The 27,919-nt window shown below is 37.0% G+C and overlaps 1 protein-coding gene across 1 annotated transcript; it reads right to left on the reverse strand.

Annotated features, from left to right (window-relative positions):
* Positions 1 to 3,764: 3,764 nt before the first annotated feature.
* On the reverse strand, positions 3,765 to 27,148 carry cul2 (cullin 2). Its single transcript, XM_088642917.1, has 21 exons — positions 27,018 to 27,148; positions 23,929 to 24,068; positions 23,437 to 23,539; positions 22,801 to 22,895; positions 20,214 to 20,319; positions 18,200 to 18,282; positions 16,990 to 17,086; positions 16,471 to 16,581; positions 15,501 to 15,663; positions 14,473 to 14,597; positions 13,603 to 13,710; positions 13,102 to 13,161; positions 12,665 to 12,793; positions 11,354 to 11,440; positions 10,763 to 10,915; positions 9,135 to 9,212; positions 8,698 to 8,764; positions 7,889 to 8,091; positions 4,750 to 4,851; positions 4,536 to 4,652; positions 3,765 to 4,392 (listed from the first exon to the last, which is right to left on the reverse strand). The coding sequence occupies exons 2-21, from the start codon at positions 24,045 to 24,047 to the stop codon at positions 4,261 to 4,263; spliced, it is 2,238 nt and encodes a 745-aa protein (XP_088499043.1). The 5' UTR covers positions 24,048 to 24,068; positions 27,018 to 27,148; the 3' UTR covers positions 3,765 to 4,260.
* Positions 27,149 to 27,919: the final 771 nt, after the last annotated feature.

Consider the following 27,919-nt stretch of genomic DNA (forward strand, 5'->3'; position numbering starts at 1 on the left):
TTTCACATCTTGTCTGAAGCATAGCACCTGCTACTATGTTGTGGTTGTGACCCCAGTCAAAATACTGCATTGGTTTGGAAATTCAGGTCCAGAGAAAGTGTTACCTACTGGTCTGTCGGCACCATTTGGATCTCCTTTGAGGCCTCCCATTCCAGCTGTTCTTGGCTCAGGCTACAAAGTGGTATTGCTTCTGTCAGGATCCCAAAGTGCCTTACACCGACCCATTTAATCTACTAACTAAAGTGCAGCATGCACCCAGGTGACATGTAGCCGTATTATGTAGCCCCAGTCACAGGTGTAAAAGGGAGAAATTACTTCACCAGTTGAATAAAGGTGGAATTTTGGACAGACCAGAGTGGAATTGTACACAGGACAGTGAGGTTCTAACACCTGTTCGTATGAGCTTCAGTCTCATTCTGGAGCACTGGTTTGGAACATGTGGACCAGAGGGGAGAGTGCCACCTAGTGGTTCTCCGGCACCACTTCCAGTAGCAAGCTGTTTTTTTCTTTGAGGTCTCCTATCCCAATACAGACCAGGCCCAGTCTTGCTTAGGTAATGAGATCTCACAAGATCGGGCTAGAAGCTGGCAGTGCTGCCCAAGAGTAAAATTACCTCCATAAAATACATTCACATTCTTAATTATTTAAAGCTGTAACAGAGCAACAAAAAGAGATTCTGGTTTTATCATAGTGAACACAGTTTCAATATACCGTATTATAAAATAAATTTGATAACATTAGGCAAAATTAAGTAATTATTGCTGAGAAACCAAAGTGTAACATTCTCCATAATTATAGTATACTGTAGCTTTAATAGTTCCTCTCCCTGGAGTGATTTAGGACCAGACAGCAGGTTACTGAACCACATAAATAACATCTGGAATCAGAATTTGTATGCTATCATGTGACAGGAAACCTTCCAAATGGCTTAAAATTATCAGGTATAAACAGACATTCATTTAATTGATGGTAAAACCATGAAAGATACGATTATGTCCTGTTTGAATAATGAAGATCACCTGGTTGCTATTGACCTGCTTGAAGATGACCTATCAGCGAGAGACGTTTTCAAGAGAAAGAGATGCTCCACTTCAACAATCAGCAGACTCCCTCAGAGATACCAGAAGGCCAGGGAACCAGCTCTGTGGGCCAGGCCAAGTCCAGGAAGGTCAGCACACTAGTCCAAGACTGCAGGAACTGCACAAAATCTTGACTAATTAGTCATCAGTATATTGGATTATCAAAGGTGTTGCTCTCTTGGTAAGTGGGGCATATTCATTTTTTTCTGGTTTTCTTATTGTTCACAAGGCTTGACATTCAAAAGATAATTCACATCATCTCCTGGGGCCAGTCAATTCTCATTAATGAGGTTTATTTAGTTGTTATGCAATAGTCAGAGACAAGTGATGGGATCACTGTTAGAAATGAATGATCAGTTAATGAAAAGGCTGTCAAACACATTTCATCACAATCCCAAACTGATATAATTTATTTTCTAAGAACATAGATGCATAAATATAAGAAGCTGCTTCTGATGTCTGGCATATGCCAAAAAGATTCTGGTATTATCAAAAACACAATAAATTCAACTTTATGATGAAAAGTTGATATTGTACTGCCTACCATCTTACCCCTCACAACAGAAATCAAATTTTTCCCCAACACACATTAAGGACGTGCATAACCCTTTGTGTACAAATCTTCCCCTGGCTGTTAGTTGTAAATGTATTTCCCCCCAGTTTCAACCTGTGCCTTGTGGTTTGTATTTCACAGCTGGATCTGTAGTCCAAAAGGCTGACTTTGTCATGGCCTTTGAAAACTACGGTCAGGGATTTGAACTTGCCTCTACTTGGCCCTATACCAAATGGTTGCATGTCACACATATTTACTTCAAACAACTGACTACTGGCTGGATCAATTTATGGTAACTGAACCTTGAAACTGTCACAATGGCAAGGGAATTCAGAGCAAAATTAATAGATGCTTACAGTTAAAAAAAAGCTGAGATAAAAGGAATCCATACTTTCTAAGACAAAATAATTGTGAATCATTGCTTAAGATTCTTCTAATATAGCTTGTAATTTTTTTGGACACATACAGTATATAGTCATCGGACTTAAAACACAAAAAATGTTAGTACTAGACTCACTGACAGCTTCCTAGGGTTTATTTGAAGTTTTAAGGGTTCAGAGCTCATATTTACTCTTTATTTTACTTGCCAGTAGCCATATCACTCTGCAACTCACAACTGGCAACCCACTGAAGCTCAGCAGGTGTGAGCCTGGTCAGTACCTGGATGGGAGACCTCCTGGGAAAACCTGTGGTTGCTGCGAGAAGAGGTGTTAGTGGGACCAGCAGGTCCATGTGGGTCCTAATGCCCCAGTATAGTGACGGAGACACTATACTGTAAAAAGGCATCGTCCTTCAGATGAGACATAAAACCGAGAGGCTGACTCTTTGTGGTCATTAAAAATCCCAGGGCGTTTCTAGAAGAGTAGGGGTGTAACCCTGGTGTCCTGGCCAAATTTCCCATTGGCCTTTACCAATCATGGCCTCCTAATAATCCTCATCTATGAATTGGCTTCATTACTCTGTTCTCCTCCCCACTGATAGCTGATGTGTGGCGAGTGTCCTGGCGCACTATGGCTGCTGTTACATCATCCAGGTGGGGCTGCACATTGGTGGTGGTGGAGGGGAGTTCCCATTACCTGTAAAGCGCTTTGAGTGGAGTGTCCAGAAAAGCGCTATGTAAGTGTAAGCAATTACTAATTATTATTAAGGCAGAAACATGTCAGGAAAACACTGTAATAAGTTTCATACCACAGACTGGGTTTACAGTCTGGGTATACAGCGTTACCTCTAAAAGTTTAACTATCAATCTGAACTCTGTACTTGAAACTCTACAAAAAAGATTTTTGGGCTCCACAAATCTCCAACCTCCTGCATCTGAAATAGAACACATGCTCCCTCTAGTGTTTAATACCAGTGACATTTTCACCAGCAATAGGAAGGATCAGACAACACTTGAAATAATCTGTACAGTGTGGGATTAAAATCTCCTTCTGTTTATGTAATAAAAACACTACCAAACAGATACTATTTTCTAGACAAATACTGCGACGGTTGGATATACTGGGTTTGAGTTGAGAAATAAAATAAATAGCTATAGGTCAGTTTTTTTTCACACTTTGTATTTATGGAAACTGAAAGGTCAGGAAAGATTAAAACTACAACACCAAAAGGGCAGAACCTAAATGCAGTAATTAAACAGATTCTTTACATTACTGTTACAGTCGGATACATTTATAAATATTTTACACATACTATCCAAAACAATTTATTTGACTATTAGTTATGGAATACTAATAATGAGTCTCAATGCTCAAAGTATAAAATGGAGTAGACAAATCCTATATATAAAGTAATAAAAATGACCTTAATTGTGATAGTTCTTAGACTGAGAAAAAATCTTTTCCAGCAGTTCAATCTGTTTCATGAAAACATGACCCTGTGGCACTTTATTAGAATGGACTGAGACTGCAAGACCTTGACGATCATATTTGTAATGGTTGCCTTAGACCCATTTTACACAGTAATTGTGAGCTTTCCTCTATGGGTTACAGATGCTCATTGACCTCTCTAATGTACTGTGCTCACATGCTTTCAGTAATCCTTTCCAAGACACAGCAGTTTCAACTTGGAGACACACCCCACACAAAACTTACAACAAACATGCTCCTCCATTAAATATTTACAAATATCTCTGGGTTTTATTTTTTTTTTATTTGACAAGCAGCAGGATCATGTCTGTCACCTCATAGGTTTTTTTCTGCATTTTTTTAACATTTTGAAGTAGATACAATTATCAGTATACCAGATTTATTACAATATTTTGTCTTAACTTTGATACATTAAAAAAACACAACAACTGCAAACGTGAGAAAAGAAAGCATGGTTTTCTGTCACATCTAAGTCTCCCACATCTTCCACATTTAGCTCCCTTGCTTTTCTTTTTTGTTTAGTAGACTAAAAATGTAATATTTGCTTGCGCTCAAATAGCTATAGGCAATTTTATTGACGCACGTGGCGTGGCACTGGTGATGTTGTAAACAGCATAAAATCAATTGGGGGCTGTCTGGCGACTCAGTGAAGATTCCCTAGATGGAGGCAGAGTTCTGCTTCATCCCACAGGAATACACTAGACAGTGACAGCGAAATAAATGGTCTCCATTCTCCAATCAGCCTACAGGACTCTCAGCATCATGCTACATAGCTGTACTCATCTGCTGAGCTCTGACTTCGTTCAATATACTGTTTGTCAATCAGCACTTCGATGCACTTCTTTATCATGCTGATACTAGGGTTAAATCTGGCTTTGGACTGGTTAATGACCTGTGGAGAGAAATGAGAACAGTTTTGAATAATTTAACACCTCATTTAACACAAGGTAAAACATGCAAAGAAGAATGTATGTTATTTTTAGAGTAGGAAGTGTTAAAGGAGGGAAAAAATTATTTCTTCCAATGGAACCGTACCTCTTGGATTAGTGCATTATGCCTCAGTACTTTGCGTGCCTTCATAATGCGGACAATAGCAGCTTGTAAATACATTTTCCTGTCCTCATCCACAGCACTTCGGGTTTGCTCCATTTCCTAAAAAAAGGAGAAAAACAGATCCCTTTAGCGCAGCCTTTCCTAATTTACAAACACACAATGAACACATCTCAAATCAAAGTCAAAATGTCAAGACCTGTGGTGTGTCCTTCTGCATCGATGTTGTGATTTTAAACTTTGTTCTTTTACTGGTGAACGTCATATTTAGTGAGAATGTAGACTCTGCTTCTATCTCTTCCTGTAAAAAAAAAAGACAATTGAATGAGGTTATGAAAATCCTAATAGCCATACAGTATATGCAGTTGTTTACTCAAAGTCTATGCTCTCATCAAGCCAACTGTGTAACCCTGTGCTTCATTTAATCTGTATTTAATTCGCTTTGAATTATAACCCTCACTGTTAATGAGTGTCGCATCTCTGTGTTTTACAATACTTCTTTATCTAGTAAAGCCTGTTCTCAACATTAAAGCATGTTTCTTCTAGGTCATTCATTTGGGCACCACTGTTAGCAGAGAACACGTGGCTTTGAAAAAGCAACACTAAAAAAACAAGTTAATACGATCTCATTCACCAACATCAAAAGACCCATGGACAGTCATGAAGAAGACAAAGTAGATGAATGGTAGAAGATTTCTCTGAGACCTCCCTGTTTTCATTAAGACATGAGATCTCCAAAATACTCACAGCCACCTCTAACCTTTCAACAAAACACTTACTTTATGACTCTGCATTTTAATCAGAGGGCATTGATTCAAGACATTACATCAGGACACATTAGGATGGAGCCAGGGCAACAGCTTTGCCCAAATAGCCCCATTAACTGAATCAGATTTAGAAGACTCTCATAGAATTGAAAAACAATTGAGAGAAAATAAAGTGACAAAGGATTTTATATGTTAAGTCATTTAAAAAGCTTAAGGTCAATGCATACTGAGATTCCTGATGCTGTCTATGATTTCTTGTTAAAGAAATAATAGTCTGATCTAAGAAAATAGGAAAATATCAATATGATTTAGTTTTTTTATTATAAAACAATTATATATATAAATGTCAATTAAATGTGGGCATTTATTACATTGCTTTAAATGTCAGACGTGAATAATAAGACTTTTGTAAGTAGGGAAGAACTCAGGTAGGAATGTAATAACAGTAAATTATTTGCCATAGTGCCTGCAGAAGCAAATTATACCAGAAAATTACATTAGGAAGACAAGAAAATAAAGCAGATACAGTAACATAAACCAATTGTGAAAAGGTTAATGGGCTAGACTTAAAAGCACCAGTTATGGCCAAGTGGCTGCTTTCTTTTGGGATGATGCTCCAGAGGTTTGGACAAAAGGTCCTGTCACCCTGTCAAGTGTAGATGAACAGTGGGAAAACACAGTAAACAAGAAAAAAGCAGAGAGAAGGTCACATTCAGGGCAGTAAACACACAACATATTGGACGAGTACTAGTGATGTCTTGGGAATGCTATATAAAGGTCATAATTCAACAAGATCTGACAACAAGATCTAATTCAACAAGATCACAGCAAAACATGCTTTGTTATATATGCAATATCTCTTTACAATCTAGAATTTGTAATTAACAAAATTTGCACTGTGTCCGAAGGACATTTTCAGGGAAAATGTACCCATTTCAGGGATTCTGATTTTAGTCTGTTAGAGGCAAAGGCCAATGCAAAAAAAAAAACCCAATAAAAAACGCATTCGATTGTGATATAAAAATAAAAAATACTTAATATAACAAACCTTCAATAAATGCGGACAAAATGAACAGCTGTTGAACTATGAACAGCTTACCACAGGCAATAACTCATTCACAATGTAATGAAAATACAAAATGTATTTTTTGCTGAAACACACTGGAATCATCCAAGCTTCGAACAGGAACAGGACTGATTTACTTAAAGTAAACAAGAGCAGAAATGAGCCAATACATCTATAAAAAAGTCCCACACTCAACTGTGTTTCTATTCTTATTCTCAGCTTGCAGAATTCTAATGAGGAGACCTTTCTCTGCTATGCAAATTCAGTGAACATTTTAGTTTGGTCAGTAGGCCTGTCGTTTAACAGAATTAGTGAACAGCAGCGCCACCCTTTTGAGCTGTCCCCAGTACTACTTCCACGGCCATGTGCGTAAATCCTCTTTTGTCACGACTACTGCAAACAGGTGCCTCGCTATGTCAACAGTCTTACACAAGGGAGATCGTGTCCAGTCTTCCCCAGAACAAAAAGTTTAGTTAGTTTTCTACCTCTGTCCATAAGTTCTCCTGAGGTACAACTTTCGTAGGAGGTAGCCACTCTATACAGTATCTATAGTCAGGCAGGATTCAAACACCTTGTTAACAGGTGTTTCCAAGATTAATGTTTTTTTTTTACTTCCATTCCACCCTTACTACAGTGCTACAGCACATTATAATGGGATTAGCTCTTTTTTACTCTCAATATTACGTTTTTCCTGTAGTAAAGCACCTCTTAAATGCTCTGTCAGATCTTCAAATGGATCTCACCTCTGGTGTACATACAACCCCATACATCATTCACTGGAAGTGGATGGTTTCTTATAAGAGCCCAGAGGTGACCGATTAGAAATCTAGAACACAGAAGTGGTGCATTCGCACTCTATGTGAGGATATTTCTTGGTCAGCCCCAGTTGGGACTCATCAAGGTCAAAGTAGGAAACTGGAACTTGACAGATTGAATTTTTGCCATGCTGAGAGGCACCTCAGATTTGCTTATAGTAAAAGTCCTTTGCATTTGTGCTCGTCATGTCCAGCAACCCCCAAGTGATTTACAAATAACAGGGGACCTGGGTGACATGCAGAAGCCAAGATTGCACTGAAGCATTGCTTCACCGACTAAAGCTTGCAGGATCAACATTTTAGACTCACCATGCCAGTCTGAATGTGAGGAAATGTATGTTGTAATTAGTCTGAAGGATACCATGAGGTGATTAAAATTCAGGAAACCGTATGCATTTATTTCACATTTTGATTAAATAAAACACCCTAAAACCCCAGAAATCATAGTCACTTAAACACAGATGATCCAAAATGTTAAATAAAAAAGGACTGCCAGAGCTACACTGTATATGTTTCCAACAACATTTTATGTTAAAAACAAATTACTGTGGTTGGCAAAGGTACGTAAGTAATGGATAGCTACATGCATACTACGCTTTTTTAAATAACTGTGATATTTGATGTATAAATAACCTATTCTGAAAATCTGTTTTACAAACGGCTACGGTGAGTAGGAATGATGAAGTCTACCTTTCCTGAGTCGTGGTTGATCATTTTAACATCCAGTAAAGACTTGATGGTTTTCATGAGCTCTTTCTCATTCATTTGCGTGCTGTCCTGGAGCTCCTTGTAACTAACAGTCTCACTGTTGTTGAAAGCCAGCAGAACTGCCATCTGGTACGTGGTGACCATTGCCACATAGGGTTTGGTGAGATAGTTCATTTTCACTTCACCTTAAAATAGGAGACAAGATACAGTACATCATTAAATCTGCATGTCCTTCAGTACACTTAAAGGTTCATTTTGAGCTTAATAGAACCATTTATAAAGACCTGTCATTTCAAGAGAATAAGGTGCCTAAAATCTGAGCCTAATACATTTGGCGGCCTTTCAAAATTTACTTAATTCTTCGTTTTAGCATTTCATGGATTAGTATAGTCATGAAAACCTACCAAATGTGACAGTGCTTGAACCATATTTCTAAAATGGTCACACTCACTTAACCAAGACAATAATGATAGCTTTTGTTTTAATATGGAAAAAAAGGGTTATTTTATTTTACTTCAGGTTTGATGATTCTTAGCACTTCTTCAATGAAACTCCTTCTTCCATGAAATAAATTTTGGATGTTACTAATCAAAGATTATCTTTATCATGTAATCTTTGTAAAGTAATGCATAACCTTCAATCAAGCATTTCTCAATAAAATATTTCATTCTAAGGCTCTCAAAAAACCCAAAGGTATTCAAATCTGTTTTTATGGGTGCAAGTTTTCTGTTTCAGAAGATAACATTTAAAATCTAAATAAAACCACAGTATTCACTTCAGTCTCCTGTTACCTGTACAGAGATAGTGCAGCCAGGTTAACTTCCTCCCACTGAAGTGTTGGTTGTAAAACAGTTCAAACTGTAAGGCAAAAAACATTCCCATTAGATTGACATATTCAATTGTTTTAGATACCCCTACTTAAAGGGTTAGTACAAAAAATACACTTAACTAAGGGGGATAAAATTGCATGATCATACTGCCATGACTTCACAGCCTCAGAGGAAAACCTCCTAAGTTGTGCTAAATTCTTTACAATAAATGATAACCATGAGATCAAATCAACTATTATATCTTGCTCTACTGATGGCTTAATACGTAATAATGCTTTTATTTTGACCCATGAATCTAAGAGACATCTGAATTCTATCCACAGCAATACGCATGTGAGGGCAGAAGACAGAAGGTTAGTTCCTCAATCTCACTGCCGAGGGTTGATCGATTAACTTACCATCTGCACACTCTTCTCCAGCTCCTGGGGAATGGCAAATGTAGATGAAGGGACATGTGTCAAAGGCCAAGCACCTGCCTGAAATTAGACATAAAACGTTACAGGGTGTCTCTATTACTTTGCACATTACTTTTATTACTTTGGGACTAGAACAGACATTCACTGCCATCAAAAACTATTGGGACACAAAAGCCAAAAATGTTATTTTTATTTTGTAGTCAAGTCATTTGTATCTTTGATAGATGCAATGAGATGACTATCCTGAATAAGTCTCAGAGAGTCACCTACCCCGAGTGCATCTCAATCTAGACTCAAAATCTTTCTTTTCAGAAAGGCTATTATTTAATTAGAGTCTGCGTCTGCTCCATTTTCTAATGATCTTGTGTCTTCTACCGTACCTTTAAAAGCTTGTTTCTTATCTACTTATTCTGTAATTTGCTGTCCTTATAACTGTTTTGTACATCTACTGTTAAATGCTTTCAGATACTACATTTTTAAAGGTGTTATTATTAACACTACACATTTATTATTGTTTTATTATTATTACTACACAGTTTGTGTTTCTACCCATACCCAATTAGTGCAATTGTTTGAGATGCCATCAATTTTATCTTCAGGAAGTAAAATACACACTCAGTTGTATTTAAATCTGGCCAGTCTAAACTTTTCCATTTTCTCCCTCCTTCGTTGCACTGGGCATATTTTTTGGGTCATTGTCATGCTGCAGGCTGAAGTGCTGCTCAATAACCATGGAAGCATTTTCTTCTACAAAATGTTTCTGTAGGCTTCGGAATTCATTCGGCTGCTGCCATCATTAGTTACATCATCAGTAAAGACCCAGGCCATGGCACTCAAGCACCAGCAGTTCCCTACTTTCTCCACACATCAGCCTGTCCAGCACCCTTGGGTAAAGGGTTATCTCGGTCTCAACTGTCCATAGAACACGCCTGGATCATCCTGTGGTGTAGCCTTTGTAATTTGGTAATTTAGTGACAGCTATTTTATATTATCTCACAGTAATAGCTCTAGGGGTTTCGTTGACTTCACTGATAACTTTAAAAAATAAATCTTAACTGCGGTTGTTACTCTTGGCCTACCCAGTCTAAGCTGATTTTGGCAAGCCCAACTCCTGTGCTATGTTTGGCTCTTCTTTTCTTTCATTTTCCAAATGTCTGCTTTTCTTTAACAGAAAGGTACCTTGCCAACGTGCGAAAGGATGATAGGATGTTCATAGCTCATTTTTGTGTGATATTTACCCAACAATAAACAGCTTATAATGAAATTATCTCAATTCTTCAAAACAAAGTTTCAGATATTAAAATGCTTGTATATTCCCAATGCTTGTATATCTTCTTCTTAAATTAGGCTAAATGTCTTAAAGTGGAATTCTGGCTTTACAAATATCTCTAGATAACACTGTTGATAAACTCTAAAGATTCTCTCACACCCACCTACCCAACCTGTTAATCCATTTATAAAATGAAGAACACTAGGAAATGTACCATAATAATAAATGTATCATAATACATAATACCAAGCAAAAAAAAAAAGTCTGAATAAAACTTGCTGACGTAATTTTCTATTTAAAGTTAAACTGTAATATATTACTACTGCAAAATATAATTTACCTGTAGTACGTAGATCTGAAAACTAATTCCCAGATCTATTACTGTTTCCTGGGTTTTAATGAAGTTATTGAATTTGTTGTTCAGGTCGGCACTGACACTCATGTCAGTGTACATTCGGTGGAGTTTGCTTGTGAATTCATACCCACATGCTTGCTGTAGAAAGAAGACACATTACAGTTAATTTAAAAAATGTAGCCACATGTCAAAAATAAGCTTTTTTAAGATCATTTTCTATATTTGCATTGTAATGAAAGAGGGCTCAAATTCAGAAGTGGCTAAGGTGTCATTTTCCTTTAAAACATTTTTTTCCATATTCTCTTTATTGCAGACTCTACTTGAAAAAATGTTTGTGATCAACTGTCATCACTTTAAGTGGACTCAAACCTATTAACAAATGTTAATTTCCCCACAGTGATTATTTAAGCAGTCAAAATCAAAATAAGCTGTCTGCTGAAATTAGCTCCTTTGACATTAGTATAACACAAGATTACAATCCAAACACAAATAATGCTGGACTATGCCGTGTTAAGCACACATGTAATTATATTTTGCAGGTTTTGAAGATTTAACAAATTGAGAACACATTTTTACCTTTAGTTTGTTGATCATGGCTTCTTCAGAATCCATGGATAATGACAGCCCGTGTATTAATCTCTTTGCTAGCATTCGTGCATAAAACTAAAACAAAATGAAGGATGGCATTTTACAAAGTGCATGGCGGAGATTCATCACATATTAAGATCATGCTGAGTATCTAATATTCTCATAACAACTGAAGGAGCCAATCACAAAAACAAAAAACATGAACAATTACATTCAAGAAAAAACATTCATTAAAATATTTTCCATAAAGGTTTTGCTTCTCTCTACAGGAGCTCCACCCTAATTACTGAACAACTACTCTCAATATAGTCATTCAACAGCAAACACCCAATCTCCCAACAGACTGCTTTCTTGGAGTCTGAGTGGCATGTTCCAGCATCATTGTGCATATGAGAGGAGCTTTCATAGAAAGGAGCCATACAGTGCATTTTACTTTTAAATGATATGTGTTTTTAGCATATCAGATGAATGAGAATAATATATCACTTTATTCTTTCCAGTTCATATTTAATTTGTGCCCAAATAGTTACGAAGTTACAGTAGATATTTAGCAGTGATTTTGCTGCAATGAATAAAAATAATTAAACGGGAACGGTTTATTGCAGTTGTAAAATGAGCAACACAAATATGGATTTAATTTAAACACAACTTCCAATTCAGTGGACTACTGGACCACTCTCTCACGGCCTTCCCACAGCTTGGTCACACTGAGTGACCAGGTTGACATTGATCACTAAAAGGAAAATCCTGGAGTGACCAGTCACTCCTGCTCATATGCTCACGCTCACAGATCCCCATTCAATTTGGACTGGTACTTTAACTCTGATAATGGCCTACAATTATTGGACTGTTGGGGGCTGTAAGGTCACATCTGGTTAGAATATGTTGACAGTGAACATCCCTGACTGCACATTGGCATTTTTCTTTCAGCAGGCTAGATATGTACTGTAGCAGGCTAAATCACCTCATCACCTGTGCCCAATGAATTAAATAATCACTAATGAAGTGATTTAATTTTTATAATACCAGTCAAAATCAGGTAGCAAATCAAAGGAATTCCAAAAATATTTATTCCATATACTCTACTTTCTAAAAACATGTGTGCATAAAAGCCGTTATAAGTTTCATTTGATGCTCAGAACATGCTCTTACACATTACTTTTCAAACAGGAGAAAATGCTGACACATATCCCAAGAATACTGCAGAGCCTAGATTCGCAGGCGTGAGACACAAAGACCTTTAAGTCTCGTGGATGCTCTTGTGAAGAACATATTTCACTTCTTGTGAAGAATCCCTACCTTTTGAAAAACATCTTTATCATCGATATACTTAAATACAGTGATAAAACTGGTCAGCTTGTCCTCCACCTCGTTCTCAGTCATTCCCTTTGCAGATTTCTTCAGCAGATTGTCACAGTACTTGGCAAGCTTTAAATAAAAAAAACATATATAAAGCATCCATGCACTAAAACTACAACACAAAGACCAAATCATTAAACTTCCTTACCGTTCTTATTTCAGAAAAAGACTGTTCAATATATGAATACCTAATACATCCCAATTTCTTTTCATCAGTCAAACTAGATGCTAAAACAACAACAACAAAAAATGTAATTTTCTTTGTATTATTTTATTGTGTTTTTTTATGAGATTATTCCCTTTAAAGGCATTAAATGTAGTTTTTTTTTTTATTATGAGGCAGTTGAAGAAGTGGATTAGCAGGTTTCTGTACTCACCAATTCAGGGGCCTTGCAGATGGACTTTGGCTCTCTGTAGTTGACAACTGAAGTCAAAGCCTGAAAAGGAGAAAAGTTGTCAGAAAGTTAAAATGAAACTGAATTGAAATGAAAGTGAAATAAGTGAAAAGGCAAACTAGCAGATATTAAGTCTAGATCACATTACAATGGTGCGAAATGTAGTTAAAGCCAGCAACATTAATACTGTTCTTAATTCATGCTGATAATTATATCCAGTACTTGGGTTCTACAACATGATTATCAGTCATTAGTTCCAATTTTTCACTTAATGTCTCTATATCAACAACCTCAAGCACGAAACAAACTACACTACAGTTTCGAGGATCTCTCATCATATCAGGAATAAAAAGCTACTCTTAAATGTTTCTGATATTCTTTAGCAAAATAGTACAAACTAATTTAACCTCATTACCCAGAATTCGATTAATGAACCACTGGTCAAAGCCAGCCAAAGATCAATTATTGTAATAAAACATTTACCTTATCAAGTGCGCTCATAAAGTGCTGATCACCATTCAGGACGGTGTTGATGAGCTGAACAAATTTACTATGAACCTCTAACACAGACTCGACAAACTGAGTTGGCATCTATGATATGAGAGAAATGTGTTTTATAACATTGGAACCATGAAAAAATAAAGCATATACCGTATATATCAAAACACAGACCATGCAAAATATAAATAACTGCAACCGATAACATAAAAATGCATACAGTCAAATCTTAATTTCAATTTTCACTCGAATTAAAAATGAAAATGTGACTTGCATCTTCAAGCACCTTGAGCTATACAGGCCACACAAGTTTCAGCCTGCTATGCTGAAAGGCCAGACCCTTGCTGCAGGGTGGCTTGAAACTCATAAAAGCCTCATTTTACATTCTCTGCTAAGCAAGCAAACATAATAAAAAGGTTTTCACTGGGTCATATGTGAGGCCCAACTAAAATGTTCTTTGAGTTATTATTGACCGAAAAACTAAGAACGTCTAAATCACTCAAAAGAACTTTTACATACATGTGATTAAAATGGAAATTTGAAGAATTTATTAGAATGATATTTATAAAGAATAATATACAGAATTACTGTAGACTTCTCCTTTTAAGGGCAGTGCATGTTAAGGATTGTGGGCGTCTGGAAAAAACTCTCAAGTCAAGCTGTCGAAGTTGGGGCCTTTCCAAAAACCGCAGGGTGAGATACATGTGTCCACTATCAAATTAGCCACCAAATGAACTAAAGGGACCTCCTTCCAATTGTAACCTCTTTTTCTCCGAGAAGTACCAAAAAGACCTATAGTCGATCAGGTTTCCAGTTTTCTTTTCTGTGAACCTGTAGACTCTGAGCGTTACTCACATTTTCCTGAGAGAGGTTGCTGGTGGCTCGAAGGCCCTCGTCATGGATATGGACCTGCAGCTCCTGGATCATGTGAGGTAAACCATTAGAGACTGCGCGAAGCAGTGTGTACATGTTCGCCATGTCTGTCAGAAACACAGAGCAAACAGTCAAGGTGGCAGTCATTACGGGGCTGAAAAACGTTGGAACTTCTTCAGGCACTTACAGAACCCAGAATTCTCTTGCCATACTTGTGACAGCATGAATGAAGGTAGATGTTTAGGAATATTTGATGTTCTGCTTGAACACTACAGAGAATGGTGCCGCATGCATTCTGCAGAATTCCAGATACTGATATATTCTGCCACGATATATACAGGCCATACTGGCTGCATGTGATGGTCTAACACCCAATTAAGTGAATTCCCACTGCTGTTTGCGTTTTTTGTCCTCTATCTGTATATATTTCATCAAGGATTTGCACAAAAGTATTACCTTGTTTCTAAAACTACATATTCCTCCAACTATGTCTCCCTAATTTTCCATTCACTTTCTTAAATGAGTGTACTATTCAGTGATGCTGTGCTGTTCAGTGAATTAAACATGTTTCAGTGGTTGAGTCATTAATGAACTCAGACTGTATTCAATGGCATTGTTTCACTCGAGCAAACTGGTGAATCAAATGAACACATCCTTTGAATCGATTTGCTTACCTTACCAGAATCAAATGAATCGATTCACCAAAATGAATCAAACTGCATAGCTAAGGTGTGTTAGCAGAAAAGAGCAAACAGCTGAAATATAAAAGTCACATCGTTCAAAACACTTATAGCTGTTAGCGACATGCCAAATTAATTTCTAGTTCAGATGAAGTTAAGTAAACCTGAACAGCCATCTGACCTGCAAGTGGCCGTTTACACAGGTACAAGATGTGACCTCTGTACTCGCTGTGCTTCACAGATATAGAACATGTTTTAATTCAATTTCGAGATTCCTATAATTCTTCTCATTTTGTTTGGGTTTCTCCTGTGAAAGTGTGCAAGACGCACCATCTCTCTTCTCCTGCCGGATGATGTTCTGACACTCCCCATGTAGGAACTGCAGGTGGTCGGCCACCATCCTCTGCTGGCATTCGTGGATCACTTTGGCATATGAACTGGGGTGCAGGTACTTCCGACATCGCACTTCTTCATCTTTTAATCTCGCTAAAACCTGTAGGAAAAACCACGGTTTTATTGAAAACACGAGTCTTCACCTAGAGCCACTAACAGTTTTCATTCCAAATCATTCCATGTCTGGTACCATATATCTTATTTTGCCATTCTCTGGCTCACTGTGATTGATGTGATCAATAAATTATTAAGGTCTGGATTTGATCCCTTCACACTTAAACTGGCAGTTATTGTCCCTCTGTTAAAAAAGAAGACAGCCTGCTCAGTGAATTAGGATGACTACAGCGTAAAAATAATGTTTTAAAACATGTACAGTACATGTTCAGCAAAGAGAAACACAATCATTCAGACCCAGAATTTTCTTGTCTCCTGATATGTGGCAACTGGTGTGGTTCTTAATTTGGTCCCCCATCAGCCCAGAAATTAAAAAAAAATATGATCTGAATGATCTTGATGCAGAGAATTTCTGCAGTTAAAGCCCTCTGATGTAAAATACCAAAAACGTTAACTTACAGGGATCCCCTAGTAAATAAGTAAATATTGGGAGTTCCTAAATTCAAACTGAATCGTGATTTAAAGCAAACCACCAGCATCCTATTTATTTTAGAAACTCAATTTGGTAAACAAAAGGAAAGGAAAATACTTTAGTTATGTATCACAACATGGAGAAATGCCATACTAGAACAAAAAACATAAACAGGAAAGATGGAAACAGTTGATTCCTATGGAATACGTACTTCATTAATAGGGAAGCAAAAGGTTGAATAATTCTGCATAAGAATTCTACAATTCAGCTTAATTCGTGTGCCACTTCTACAGAACAAAGCAACTTCTAGAGCACCCTTACCTTTTCCATGTACTGTGAGCAGTTTGACTCCTGCAGTAAATTGGAAGCTTCCTGCTTGTAGTATTCTCCTGTTTTTGACAGAAACGGCCCTTCAAAGATTTCCTGATAAAACTGAAGAACAGGAAAAAAAGGAAGTCTGCAAGTGTAAGAAAAACACATTTTTTAAAGCTATTACATATATTACATAATACTACTGTGAATGATTTCCAGTAGTCATTCAATTTTAACTAGAATGTAAGAAAACCGTTGCACCAAGTATTTATTTCAATTCACACTTGAAATCACAAGAAATTGATTTTTAAGAGAGCCAATACAAGATAGAATACAAATTAAAACACCCCGTACTACTGTTCAATAGTTAACTGACCTAATACAGTACCGAATGGATTACAATTGGATAATTACCGCCCAAAAAATATATTTCATTTAATTTCTCTAATACCATTTTAATAATATTAAATAAATTAATTTGATAAAAAGTCCAATTAAATCCTGAGTGTTCTCCAAGTTTTTTCTTACCTTAAGAGGAAACTTTTTCTTGTACTGTTCAACATGAACAAAGGAGTTGATAACCCCATGGATTACTTTCTGATTAGGGTCCTCACCACACCGGTCACTTGTGATTAAAACAGAGGAATGAATTGTGAAGTAAAGCAAAAAAACAGTTTACTCTATATTACAAGGCTATGACCATTTACAGCGACAGGTAATGAAGGAATAAATTGATTAACATTGTCACTATGTTACCATATCCTGAGAGAGAAGAGACAGAATACAATGAATATGCTCAAAGCAAACACTGTTTTATAAGTTATCATGTTCTCAAATATAAAAATAATAAAGGTTCAGGTGGGCAGCTGCGTCAGCATGCGTAGGCTGCGAAGGAATAATAATAAACTTTAATAATAATAATAATAAAAAAAAAAACTTTATTTTATATAGCGCCTTTTAAGGTGGCTCCTCAAAGTGCTTAAATATCTGCAGACTTATTTAGCTAATCTTCAAATTCTTATAAAGGCTTTCAGTTCACCTGTGGGTATTTCGTGTCTGGCACATTCTTGTCAATTTAGATGTTTTTATCTTAATTTATCTCTAAAATATTGATGAACTCTATTTTACCTACAGCACCGGAAAGCCCAACAAAAACTACCAGAGCATTCCAGAACAAACCAAGCCCAAAAAAAAGTGTACAAAAAGCCAACACAGATATGAATCAGAACACTTAAACTGATTGTTGATTATAAGTTTTATTATTTTTACATTATCATGTTATTGGGAGAGGATAAAACTGGACCAGGTTTATCACTGCAACAATGAGCCTTAAAAGCTGTTAGACTGCAAAATTATAGCGACACCTCCACAAAAAGGCAAATCTCAGGTAAGTCACTAGGTAGCTCCTGAAAAGTTTAGTAACTGACTGCAAAATCTTCTAGTGATATAGACTGAAAAGACAGGCGCATTTAATGACAAGACTTTTGGTTTCCCTCAAACCATTCCTTCCACTAAAGGAAAGGCATACTGTATGTAAATGTTTCAGAAAAGGACATAACCAATCTAAAAGTATATTTTCCCAATAAATCAAAATGCTTGCAAAGAAAATGGATCATTTTTTGCTTTTCAGAGTGACCCATTTCACACATTTTGGTCATGATTGCACTAACGCTGCACACATTGTTAAAGTTCTTGGTAACTTATATAGGTTCGAAAAGGACAATACAACCTCACTCACTTTTTAATTTCTTTCAGCAGCATCCGGATAAGGACAGTCTGTAGGGGCTCTATCATCAGTTTCCTCCACATGTCTAATGCCAGCTGGAAGTTAAGAGTACAGAAGCAGATGCATGATTGAAGGCCTTCTTTTCTTTAGCAAGTACTTTCATTCAGCACCACACTTGTAAGATACGTGAATAAAAAAAAACAGCTGGTGAATTTAATAGGCGATACTGAAAACCTGAGTTGAAAACCTTCTGCCATTAAATGGACAATAAATTATGTAAGTAAAATGGAAAAAATGTGAAAAATGCATTTATATCTTACTTTCAGCTTCCAAGCACAGGACTATCTCTCTTTAAATGGGAGAGTTATCGCAATCTCCCTCAACATTTAAAAACAAAATTATCCGCTTTCTAGAAACCTCTTGAAATTATAAAAGCTTTTTCCAGTTAAGATTACTTGCTTCTAACTGAATGGCTCTCAGCCCTTTATCTTCCTACCCTGGTCTACAAGAAATGTTCATCCTTTTAAATACATTTTTGATGAGCACAGCCTGAGCACGTTTCAGGTTCTGAAGTTGACTTAGTCACTCCCTGGTTTACTTACGTTATGTATCTCAGAGCCTACTCAGCTAATTGTGCCTACAGTGTGCCAGCACGGACTGCTCTACCCTCTGACTCACTGGCTGATCTGGTTGTTTCAACACTCACCAGTCTCTTCTCTATACAATTTTTTTTTCAGGTTTAAAATCAGTCCCCCTCCCATATGGCTCTGTGGCTAAGGATCTGCGCCTGTGGCTGGAAGGTTGCCGGTTTGTATCCTGCGGCCGGCAGAGGAATCCTACTCCCTTGGGCCCCTGAGCAAGGCCCTTAACACCAACTGCTCCAGGGGTGCCGTATAAATGGCAGACCCTGCACTCTGACCCCAAGCTTCTCTCTCTGTCTGTGTGTCTCATGGAGAGCAAGTTGGGGTATGCGAAAAAAGACAAATTCCTAATACAAGAAATTGTATATGGCCACTAAAGTGATCTCTCTCTATGCCTTTATATAGTATAGTGAACTAGACAAGCTGCTTGGTATTATAATGCAGCCTCGGCCAGTACTTTCCCTTCCTTTTATAGCACATATGCACACTGATTTTAAACTTTCAATAGGTGTACAACACCCAACCCTCTGTGTCACAGATTCACTTAAGGTAAAGTCAGTACTTGTATTGGGAGTGTCTTGTGATAAGTGCACTGCTGGATATATGTTACTAATGTGCTTCCGGATATGACTGTGTTGCTAAAATCGTGACTGCTCTAGCTCAGTATTGATCCCTAAGATATTATCAGGATTCTGGAACAATATATTTTGTTTGCAGGATTAAACACAACCAAAAACCTTTTTTATGATGCTGGGTGGAGTTTGAGATATCTTTAAATCACACTTGATTGCACTCGAGTGCAGAAACTGTAAAGCCCAGTTTGCATTTTGCTTGTGAAAAAAACTGGAAAAGTGTGGGTTCATTTTTTAGCATTGTAGTATTTAATGTATTTTCTTCTTATGTTCTTAAAAAATATAATATAAATATAAATATAAATGTTCTAATACACACAAATAGCATTCAGGATTTCCCAAAATGCCCATCACATTTAAAATCTTGGAGAAAGTGTTCAACAATCAAAGCCTAATACCCAGTCATTTTTACTTAAACATATAGCTTTACTTTTCTACATACCTTAAGCTAAAGAAATGCAATGCAAAATTAAAGTTAAGCAGACTCTGCTACATGGCTTTTATTCAGTATAGGCTATTTTTAACAAAGGCTTTTTCATCCACAGTAAACATCTGAAAAAAAAACCCGAAGGAAGAGAAGAATAAATAACACAGAAAAAGAAGACCCTAGTGATATAATGCAATTTATTGCATATATAATTGATAGTGTAAACAGTTGCGGATATTTTCAAGCAGGAAAACACAAAAATGTATTTTATTGGATTTAAATGTTACCTAGAATATTTATGTGTCTACAATTTCATGTGGTCTTACCTCTCCAATTTCCATTAGTGGTTCATTCATGTCAACTCCACCATAGCCATACTGCAAATCTGCTTCGGTCAGTTTGTTCTTTTTAATAAACTGTGTGTTGAGGTACCTGTGTGAGAAAAAAAAAATCGAACAGTACAATATACATAAATAGTTTGCATCATATCCATTACTTACACATTACAATATACTACGGTTATCTGGAATACCAGATAACACCAAACTGTTTCAGAATCTGTCTGCCCGCTTTGAGTTTTATACAACTCTGTGCCAGTCTATAGCTGTCTTGATTTTTCTACTATTTCAGAGTTGATTGATTGTGTATGTGATGCATCTATACTTCCTTAGAACAGTTACCCTTTTTGCAACATAGCTTGGATTTTTCAGAAATCTGCATTTGAAGAACATCGGGGTCACTGTTCAAAACAATACATTGTGACATGAATTTTGCAGTACTATAGAAAGTCTACACACCCTTTCCAAAGCAACTTTGTAAAAAAGAAGTTACTTTCTAGCAGTTTCTTTCTAGTTGGAAACTAGTTACTTCCAAAGTAACTTTCCAAAGTAATTGTGTGGCCTAACAGCATGAAGTTGAGACACATTTAATCAGAAGTTATTTTATCTTTATTTACACACGACTTCCAAGTGAAAACCAAACGCTCAAACAATCAGAAATGTAATTACACATAAAAAGAAAAGAAAAAACTAGGGCTGGATAAGTGTACACACCACTTAGTAATAGCAATTGTAAGTAACCAAATGGCTTCCAAATCACACAATAAGTTAACTGGCCTCCAGCTGTGTTCAACTGCCATAAATCTGATGGTTTCAGAATGAAATTAGCTGCTGCAGTACTGTAGGTCTCAAAGTCACATCTCAAAGAAAAGAGTCAATGATAGGCAACAAGGAGCCATCAAAAGACCTCCGGGATGAAGTTATGAAAAGGCACAGAGCAGGAAATGGATACAAAAATATTCCAAAAACCTTAAATGTGTTTTAGGGCATGATCACGAAGAAGTGGAAGGTGTGTGGCACAACTGAGACCCCATCCTGATCAGGTTGTCCATCCAAACTGGATGACCAAGCATGAAGGAGACTGATCAGCGAGGCTACCTAGAGGCCGAGGAAAACATTCAAAGAGCTACAGCTTTTATAGCCATGATTGGTCAAAGTGTGGGTGTAACCACAATACCCCAAGCACCTCACCTCACAGAACTGGTGTGTATGGCAGAAGGGCAAGCAGGGAGCCATTACTGACAAAAACAGCAACAAAGGGATAATGCAAACATGCAGTCAGACAAAACTAAAAGGGAACTTTTGGCCTAAATGCAAAGTTTTTTACATGGCGCACAACCAACACAGCACATTATCCAAAGAACATCTTCCCCACTGTAAGAGAATGGCAGTGGCAGTCTCATGTTACTGGATGTTTCTCATCAGCAGGAACTGGGACACGTGTCAGGATAGAAGGGAAAACGGATGGAGCAAAGTACAGAAAAGTGCTGAGGAAAATGTGGTGACTTCTGCAAGAAAGCAGAAACCTAAAACACACAACCAAGGGAACAGCGGAGTTTCTCAAAAAACAAAAAGGTAAAGGTCCTCTATTGTCCCAGTCAGATCCGCAGGTTGCAGCCCCTCGCAATGGACAGAGCTTGAACAGTTCTGTTCAGTGGAATCTGCAAACATTACTAAATCTCGGTGTGCTCCATTGGTACAGACCTACCCAAACAAAACTATGGCTGTAATTCAAGCAAAAGTTGCTTCCAACAAGTTCTAATTCAGTGTTATGTACACTTATCAAACTCCCCTTTTCTAGGTTTTCACTAATAATTATTTTTCAGAATGCTTAAACCTTCGTTTTTTCACTTGGAGGTTGTGTGCTGCAATGTGTACATAATGTATGTGTGAACATTTAAGTTAACATAATTTCTGATTTAATGTATCTTGACTTCAGGCTGTTAGGCCACAAAACCTGTTACTTTGGAAAGGGTGTGGAGATTGTCTATAGGCACTGTATAAAGAACTGTGATGATCTTTGCTGGCACTCCCTTAGGGACACCCCAGTGAAAATGATACCTTAAGTTGGGGATGTCCTGTTAACTGCTTAAAGGCACAGGGACCTAGGGAACAGCAAGCAGCTAAGAGCTGTGTTTATATTATCTTAGCCCTGAATAATGAAAGATAACTTTCAGGATAGCAGGAAAAAGTGGTTAATTGTACGCATTGCTATACTAATGCTGAGATCTTAAAATGCTTACTTGAAAAAAACTATTTTATCATTAGCGTGACCTGAGACTCAAATTTACATCTTCAGAAAAGAAACTGTGGATTATTTTGTTTTGTGACCAGTGAACACAAAGGTATGTAAAATGACTTAGGACCAGATCCCCAGTGGGAAAAGGCAACAAGAGTACCAATCTAGTGTTGATCTAACTAGGGTGCTGGTCATGGTCTCTTTCATCCCTGTTGCCGACTCTGACACCTTACAGAAAAACCCATCCTGCATAAAAGGTCACATAATTCTGAAAGCCACAGTAGTGTGTCTAATTCAAAAGAAATCTATTATGATGTGCCTCTTTGAGACGGTTACCTGTATAAGCAGTCCATGTAGTCAGCTCCCTTACTGTACTCCTCCCAGTATCTGTGGTACATCACTAAAACTTTTTCTTCTGACTCTAGAACTTTCTGGAAAAATAAAAGATTCTCTTAATTATGTAATTATTATCATATCATATCATATATCCAGTGATATCATATCACCAGCTCACGAAGAAAGGTTTTTTAGTTGTTTTTATGAAACCTATGTTTTTCATCTTCAGATTCTTGCTTCTTTCTTCTTCCTAAAAATGACCATAACTTTACTTCCAGTTATTCAGACATTTCATTTCATCCATGACCAGGATGTCATCGGCAAGAGTCTCAGCAAACCCAGATCATATCCCAGCAGCACAGAGCAGAATGCAGGACGACACGATGGATGGGATCCCAGTTCATAGTAGGACACAAACACGCACACAGAGACAAGTGAGGCACCGAAATGTGAGACACTTCTAGCCGACAAGTACTTGGAGTGGGGGAGGACAACACCACAAACATAAGGAAAACACACAAATCCAGAATCTAAACTGCCTCCATACAGCATACAAATTATAGTTATATGTCAGTAAGAAAACATGAAGCTCATCTGCATTTGAAAAACAGGCATAACGGTGTAAAAAGAACCTACCTTATACAAGAGTCGAACATGGTTTTCCAGAAATACTTTTGTCTCTGTGTACAGTCTTTCACCCAGAGGTTCTGGGTAGGCAACACACAAAGCATAAATGTCACTAATGAAGCTATTAAGGTGTCAACACATAAAATGCTTAAAGTCTGAGATAAATAAAAGCCATGGTAAAAAAGTATATTTACGAATATATATACAAACGATAGAAATAATGCATAAAATTTTAAGAACAGAAAACTAAAGGTACTCATGTAGGAAACAATCTGTAATATACTAAAAGGTTTAAATACACTTGGATTTTAAGTAACCTGACATTATTTTTTGCTTAAAGAAGCACACAGCCATAACCATACATGTAATGGTATTAGATATTGAGTCACGTATTGTTTTCACAATGTTAAACAGAATGATGCCTCATTCTGTAGGAAAAAGCAGTAGTTTAGGACACCCTGACTTTTTCAAAACAGAAAAATAGAGATGGGTTTAGGATACGAGAAGCGGTCGTTCCATGTTGCCCTCTCCACGTAGTCAAGCATCACTACTGCCTTGATTGTTGTCAGAAGTTTGTTCCATGTTTCGTCAAAATCCACCACCCGGGGCTTCAAGGACATCGTATAGCTCACGTGTCAAAGCTGAAGAGAGAAAGACAAAAAAGGGGCACATTTTTCAACAGGCCGTTCCATCCTGCAAGATTCCTTTATTTTTCAGATCCGTTTTTGACAAATAAAGCGAATCCTGGGGAAACTGAGTTCAAAAAGACTGGAAGAGTATGATTCTCGGTGGGTATCGTTCTTCCAGAGCAACGTGACACAACAGCCTTAAGCAGAAATGCTCACCGCACTGAGAAAGAGAGCTGTCCGACTGCCATGTCCTGCAACGATGATAAATTTGTCTGCCTCGGAGAATGATACAGAATTTTAAAGCAGGCCATAGCAATAAAAGCTTTAAATCTATATTCCCCACCAAAGGCAAAAAGATCATTTTGAAAAGGTGGAGGAACTGGTACGTGTTTATTGCTCTATGAAATATTCCAGACTGTATAATGGGGTAATACCCCCATTTATAATAAGGAAATACACTGCACTCTTAAAAAAACTATGCAATTGTTTCTGGTCTGGCAGAATCTTGGCAGATAAGGTGTGTTTTTGGCTTGTTTAATTGTTGCCTTTATTTTATTCCATTTGCTTCTTACTAAACTGCGCTCAATTATCCAGCACAGCTGCGGTAATCTTGCAGTATTCTATCACCCAAAGTGCATCTAAACTAATTCAATGTCAGGATCGATATACTCTTGTGCCCTGTCAGCCAATTTGTAATACAGCAGAGGTAGCCGACAAAGTAAAAAAAAAAACTTTACTTTTTAAAATAAAATCCACAGATGTGAAAAGTATGTATTTCTCTTATCTCTGCCTCCTTATATTTTTGGCGCTTGGTCTCTCACTCCTCCTCACTCTCGTTTTCTGGCTCCAAGTCCGAATCACCATTGAGTTTTTGTTGGCACGTTCATCTCTTCCTCCACAACCCAAATAACTGTCTTTTCAAAGAGGCTCCACCCCAGCGAGTAAATGGACAGATGGGCATTCGCATCTAAAAGCTCTTTGTTCCATGAGAAATAACTCCAGTTCTCTCAATGTGACAAAAAACAACACATTATAAGATTTTCTTTAAGTTTCACTGCAATGGCTAATGTTTCGGATATACTAAACACATACCTACATTCCATATTTTTTACTCCTCCTGAAAGTACTTACTTCACAAATACAAGACTTGTCGACAATAATCAGTGAGCTTGCACAAGAAACAGATCATGAACTGCTTTGCAAGTCACATCGCTTATTAGCTCCATGGAGAAGAATATTACGTTGAACAGTCACATGGATATACATCTGTTTGCTGCAAAGAATGTGTACTATTAAGAGGGAGGAACTGTCAAACTTGCATCTGTAAGAAAGCTTGAAACCGCTGATTATACATTCAACAAAGGTAACAAAAGATCCCTAATGCAATAATTATTGCTTTTTCAACTTCACAAGAAAAAAACTGTACAATGTTTCCTTATTACTAGTTATTGATTGTATAGTTGACAGTTCCAAGGAATCTTCTAGATGCAGATTTGACATTTATCTACCCCTTAATAAACATCACTCACCTGTCAAAAATGACAGAAAATTAGTTGTTTTGTGACTGCAAGTCACAGGACATCCACAGGTCACTATAGGCTATAGAACTGTAAAGAATTAAGCTATGCTGACAGTCCTTTTCAAAAGGATGAATGTTACTGTAGAATATATATATAACATCTGTAATAATTATTCCTATGTTAAATAATTATTTCTGAGCCAGAATTAAGCTTTTGCTCAAAGGTATTATTGTACACTCATTTTTTATCAATTTGAATGATGACATTATGAGAGCTGAGAATAAGTTCTATGTCCCCACAGGTGGAATTTGTTTTTACAAATCATTGGACTGTCTGTGACAGCAAGCTAATCATTCGGAAGCTTTTGCTTCTCATAAACTCTCATTTATCATAAAAAGTCACAGCTTGCTAGAATAACTAAATGTTTATTTATAAAGTGTATAGTTTTTAAATATTGCAGTTTAAATTGTTTCTGGCTCATTGTAGTGCATGTTTCATAAAGCCCCTAATTGTCAAATTTACTGCCATTGTCACACTTTGGTAGGTTAACTAAACTGTATAAATACACAACTAAGGCTGACTTGTATATCCTTTTGAGACAAGGGCCTACAAAATGTCTTAGAGAAAATTCGATAGCAAGCATTAATTGCTTATCTTAAACATCAGCCAAGAAAAATAGCTGATTGTCTAAACAATACAATGTTTTTCGTAATGTTAGATAAAAAATAGCTGCGAAAGAAAGTCTAATTTGACAGCGTAATATAACGAGAAAACAAAGGAAACATTACAAATTTAACTAATTAAAAATAATCAAAGTAGAGGCACTTAAATTGAACAATACATAAAATCACATGTAGCTAAATTGTTACTTTGGTTGTTTTTAATCATCAAGAACAAATGAGCCTGTCTACCAACAGTACAACGGTACCGCCTTGTTTTCAATGAGCAATATTATTAACTTTCAACTGTCAGGATTCAACACAATGTCCCGTAAACTGTGGAGGCCTATTTGTTAAACAAGGATATAATCATTCAGTAAAAGGCATAACAACATTAATTAAACTATACGAAAAGCATTGTCATACTCCATTCCCATCAACTAACATTTGGGCCTACCGACTCAATGTTTCTTCTTTATAATAATTACAAAATAGGGCTCGAATGACTGGGACTCGAGGGAAGGGATTTTGATGCCTTTTAAGAAATAAGAGTACAAAAAAGCAGTTACTAATTACCAATCGCATCAATAACAAAAGCGAAAGAACGGAAAATGACTAAGGAAGGCAAGATCCAACACAGGCTGTAGCGACACGACCAAAGCAGTACATACTGTGTGTTTTCCTATCATTTCCATTAAATAGACAGCATTGCTTAGCGCGTTTATCATGATCAACAGAAACGTCTGCGGAAACACCGTGGAAATGACTGAAAATATAATTACCTCTGGCCAATGTCACTGAATATATTTTTAAAAACTTAAGTTCATCTGCTGTCACAGGCTTGATCTCTTTCACTTAGACCTCTTCCATTAACCTGCCTCATGGAAACTACCAAGACGTCAGCTGGAGGGGACATCGAGCAGAGCAATACTCTTTTCCCTCACAGTCTCTACGCTATTGCTAAGTAATTTCACAAACACATTAACATACACTAATTAATATCATAGCTGAAGTTAAGATCTATGCAAAAGGAACTTAATATAAATTTAAATAATATACCACTCTATTCTGTCATCCCTATTTCTTGAATTATCATGGTGTCGGCGATGCTATGGGTGCCCAGAAAGGTCTAACATCACAAACTTTAAAAATAACTCGTCTTGGCTGAGATTTGGAGGTTATTACAGTCCAGAGAGTAAGATTGCGTTACAAAGTTACCGTAGTAATGGTGCGTAGTAATACGACTGTTACTGGTAGTTCGTTATTCGACACCTATTAGTAAAATAAAGATTAGTTTGTGTTTGTTCATGTAAGATCAAAACGACTAATCGTTTCATTCGACTTTTTGAAAAGGTAACCGCAAGATGACCCCTCCTTCTTTAGTACACACAAAACCATATAAACGTAAACTTTTGATCTCGATAAATGTAAATAAATCTGTCTGGGAAGAGTTACTACAGCCTTGCGTTTCTGCACTTCAAAACAAGTTCAGTTTTTAAGGAACCACAAACGGTTTAAAACCAGTGACGGAGAAACACAGATATGTGATATCGTTAGCCCAGATTTTTAGCAACTTCTACCCAAAACCCACGAATTCCCTTTACTATTTCGTTATATCATCTTCCGTGCCCAGATAATATTATCAGGCAAAACATGCAAGCATTCAGAATATCACATTTCCAGA

The sequence above is a fragment of the Lepisosteus platostomus genome, chromosome 8 (assembly GCF_059453375.1).
Source record: "Lepisosteus platostomus isolate fLepPlt1 chromosome 8, fLepPlt1.hap1, whole genome shotgun sequence".
Lineage (NCBI taxonomy): Eukaryota > Metazoa > Chordata > Actinopteri > Semionotiformes > Lepisosteidae > Lepisosteus > Lepisosteus platostomus.

Bases quoted from the DNA above. Each gene is read 5' to 3' on its own strand.
- cul2 (XM_088642917.1), bottom strand. From the start codon at position 24,047: ATGTCCTTGAAGCCCCGGGTGGTGGATTTTGACGAAACATGGAACAAA. The intron at 20,320-22,800 runs GTAACCGTCTCA...TTTCTCACACAG, and splicing joins TACATGGACTGCTTATACAG to GTACCTCAACACACAGTTTA. The intron at 17,087-18,199 runs GTGAGTGAGGTT...TTTAATCACAAG, and splicing joins CTGCTGAAAGAAATTAAAAA to TGACCGGTGTGGTGAGGACC.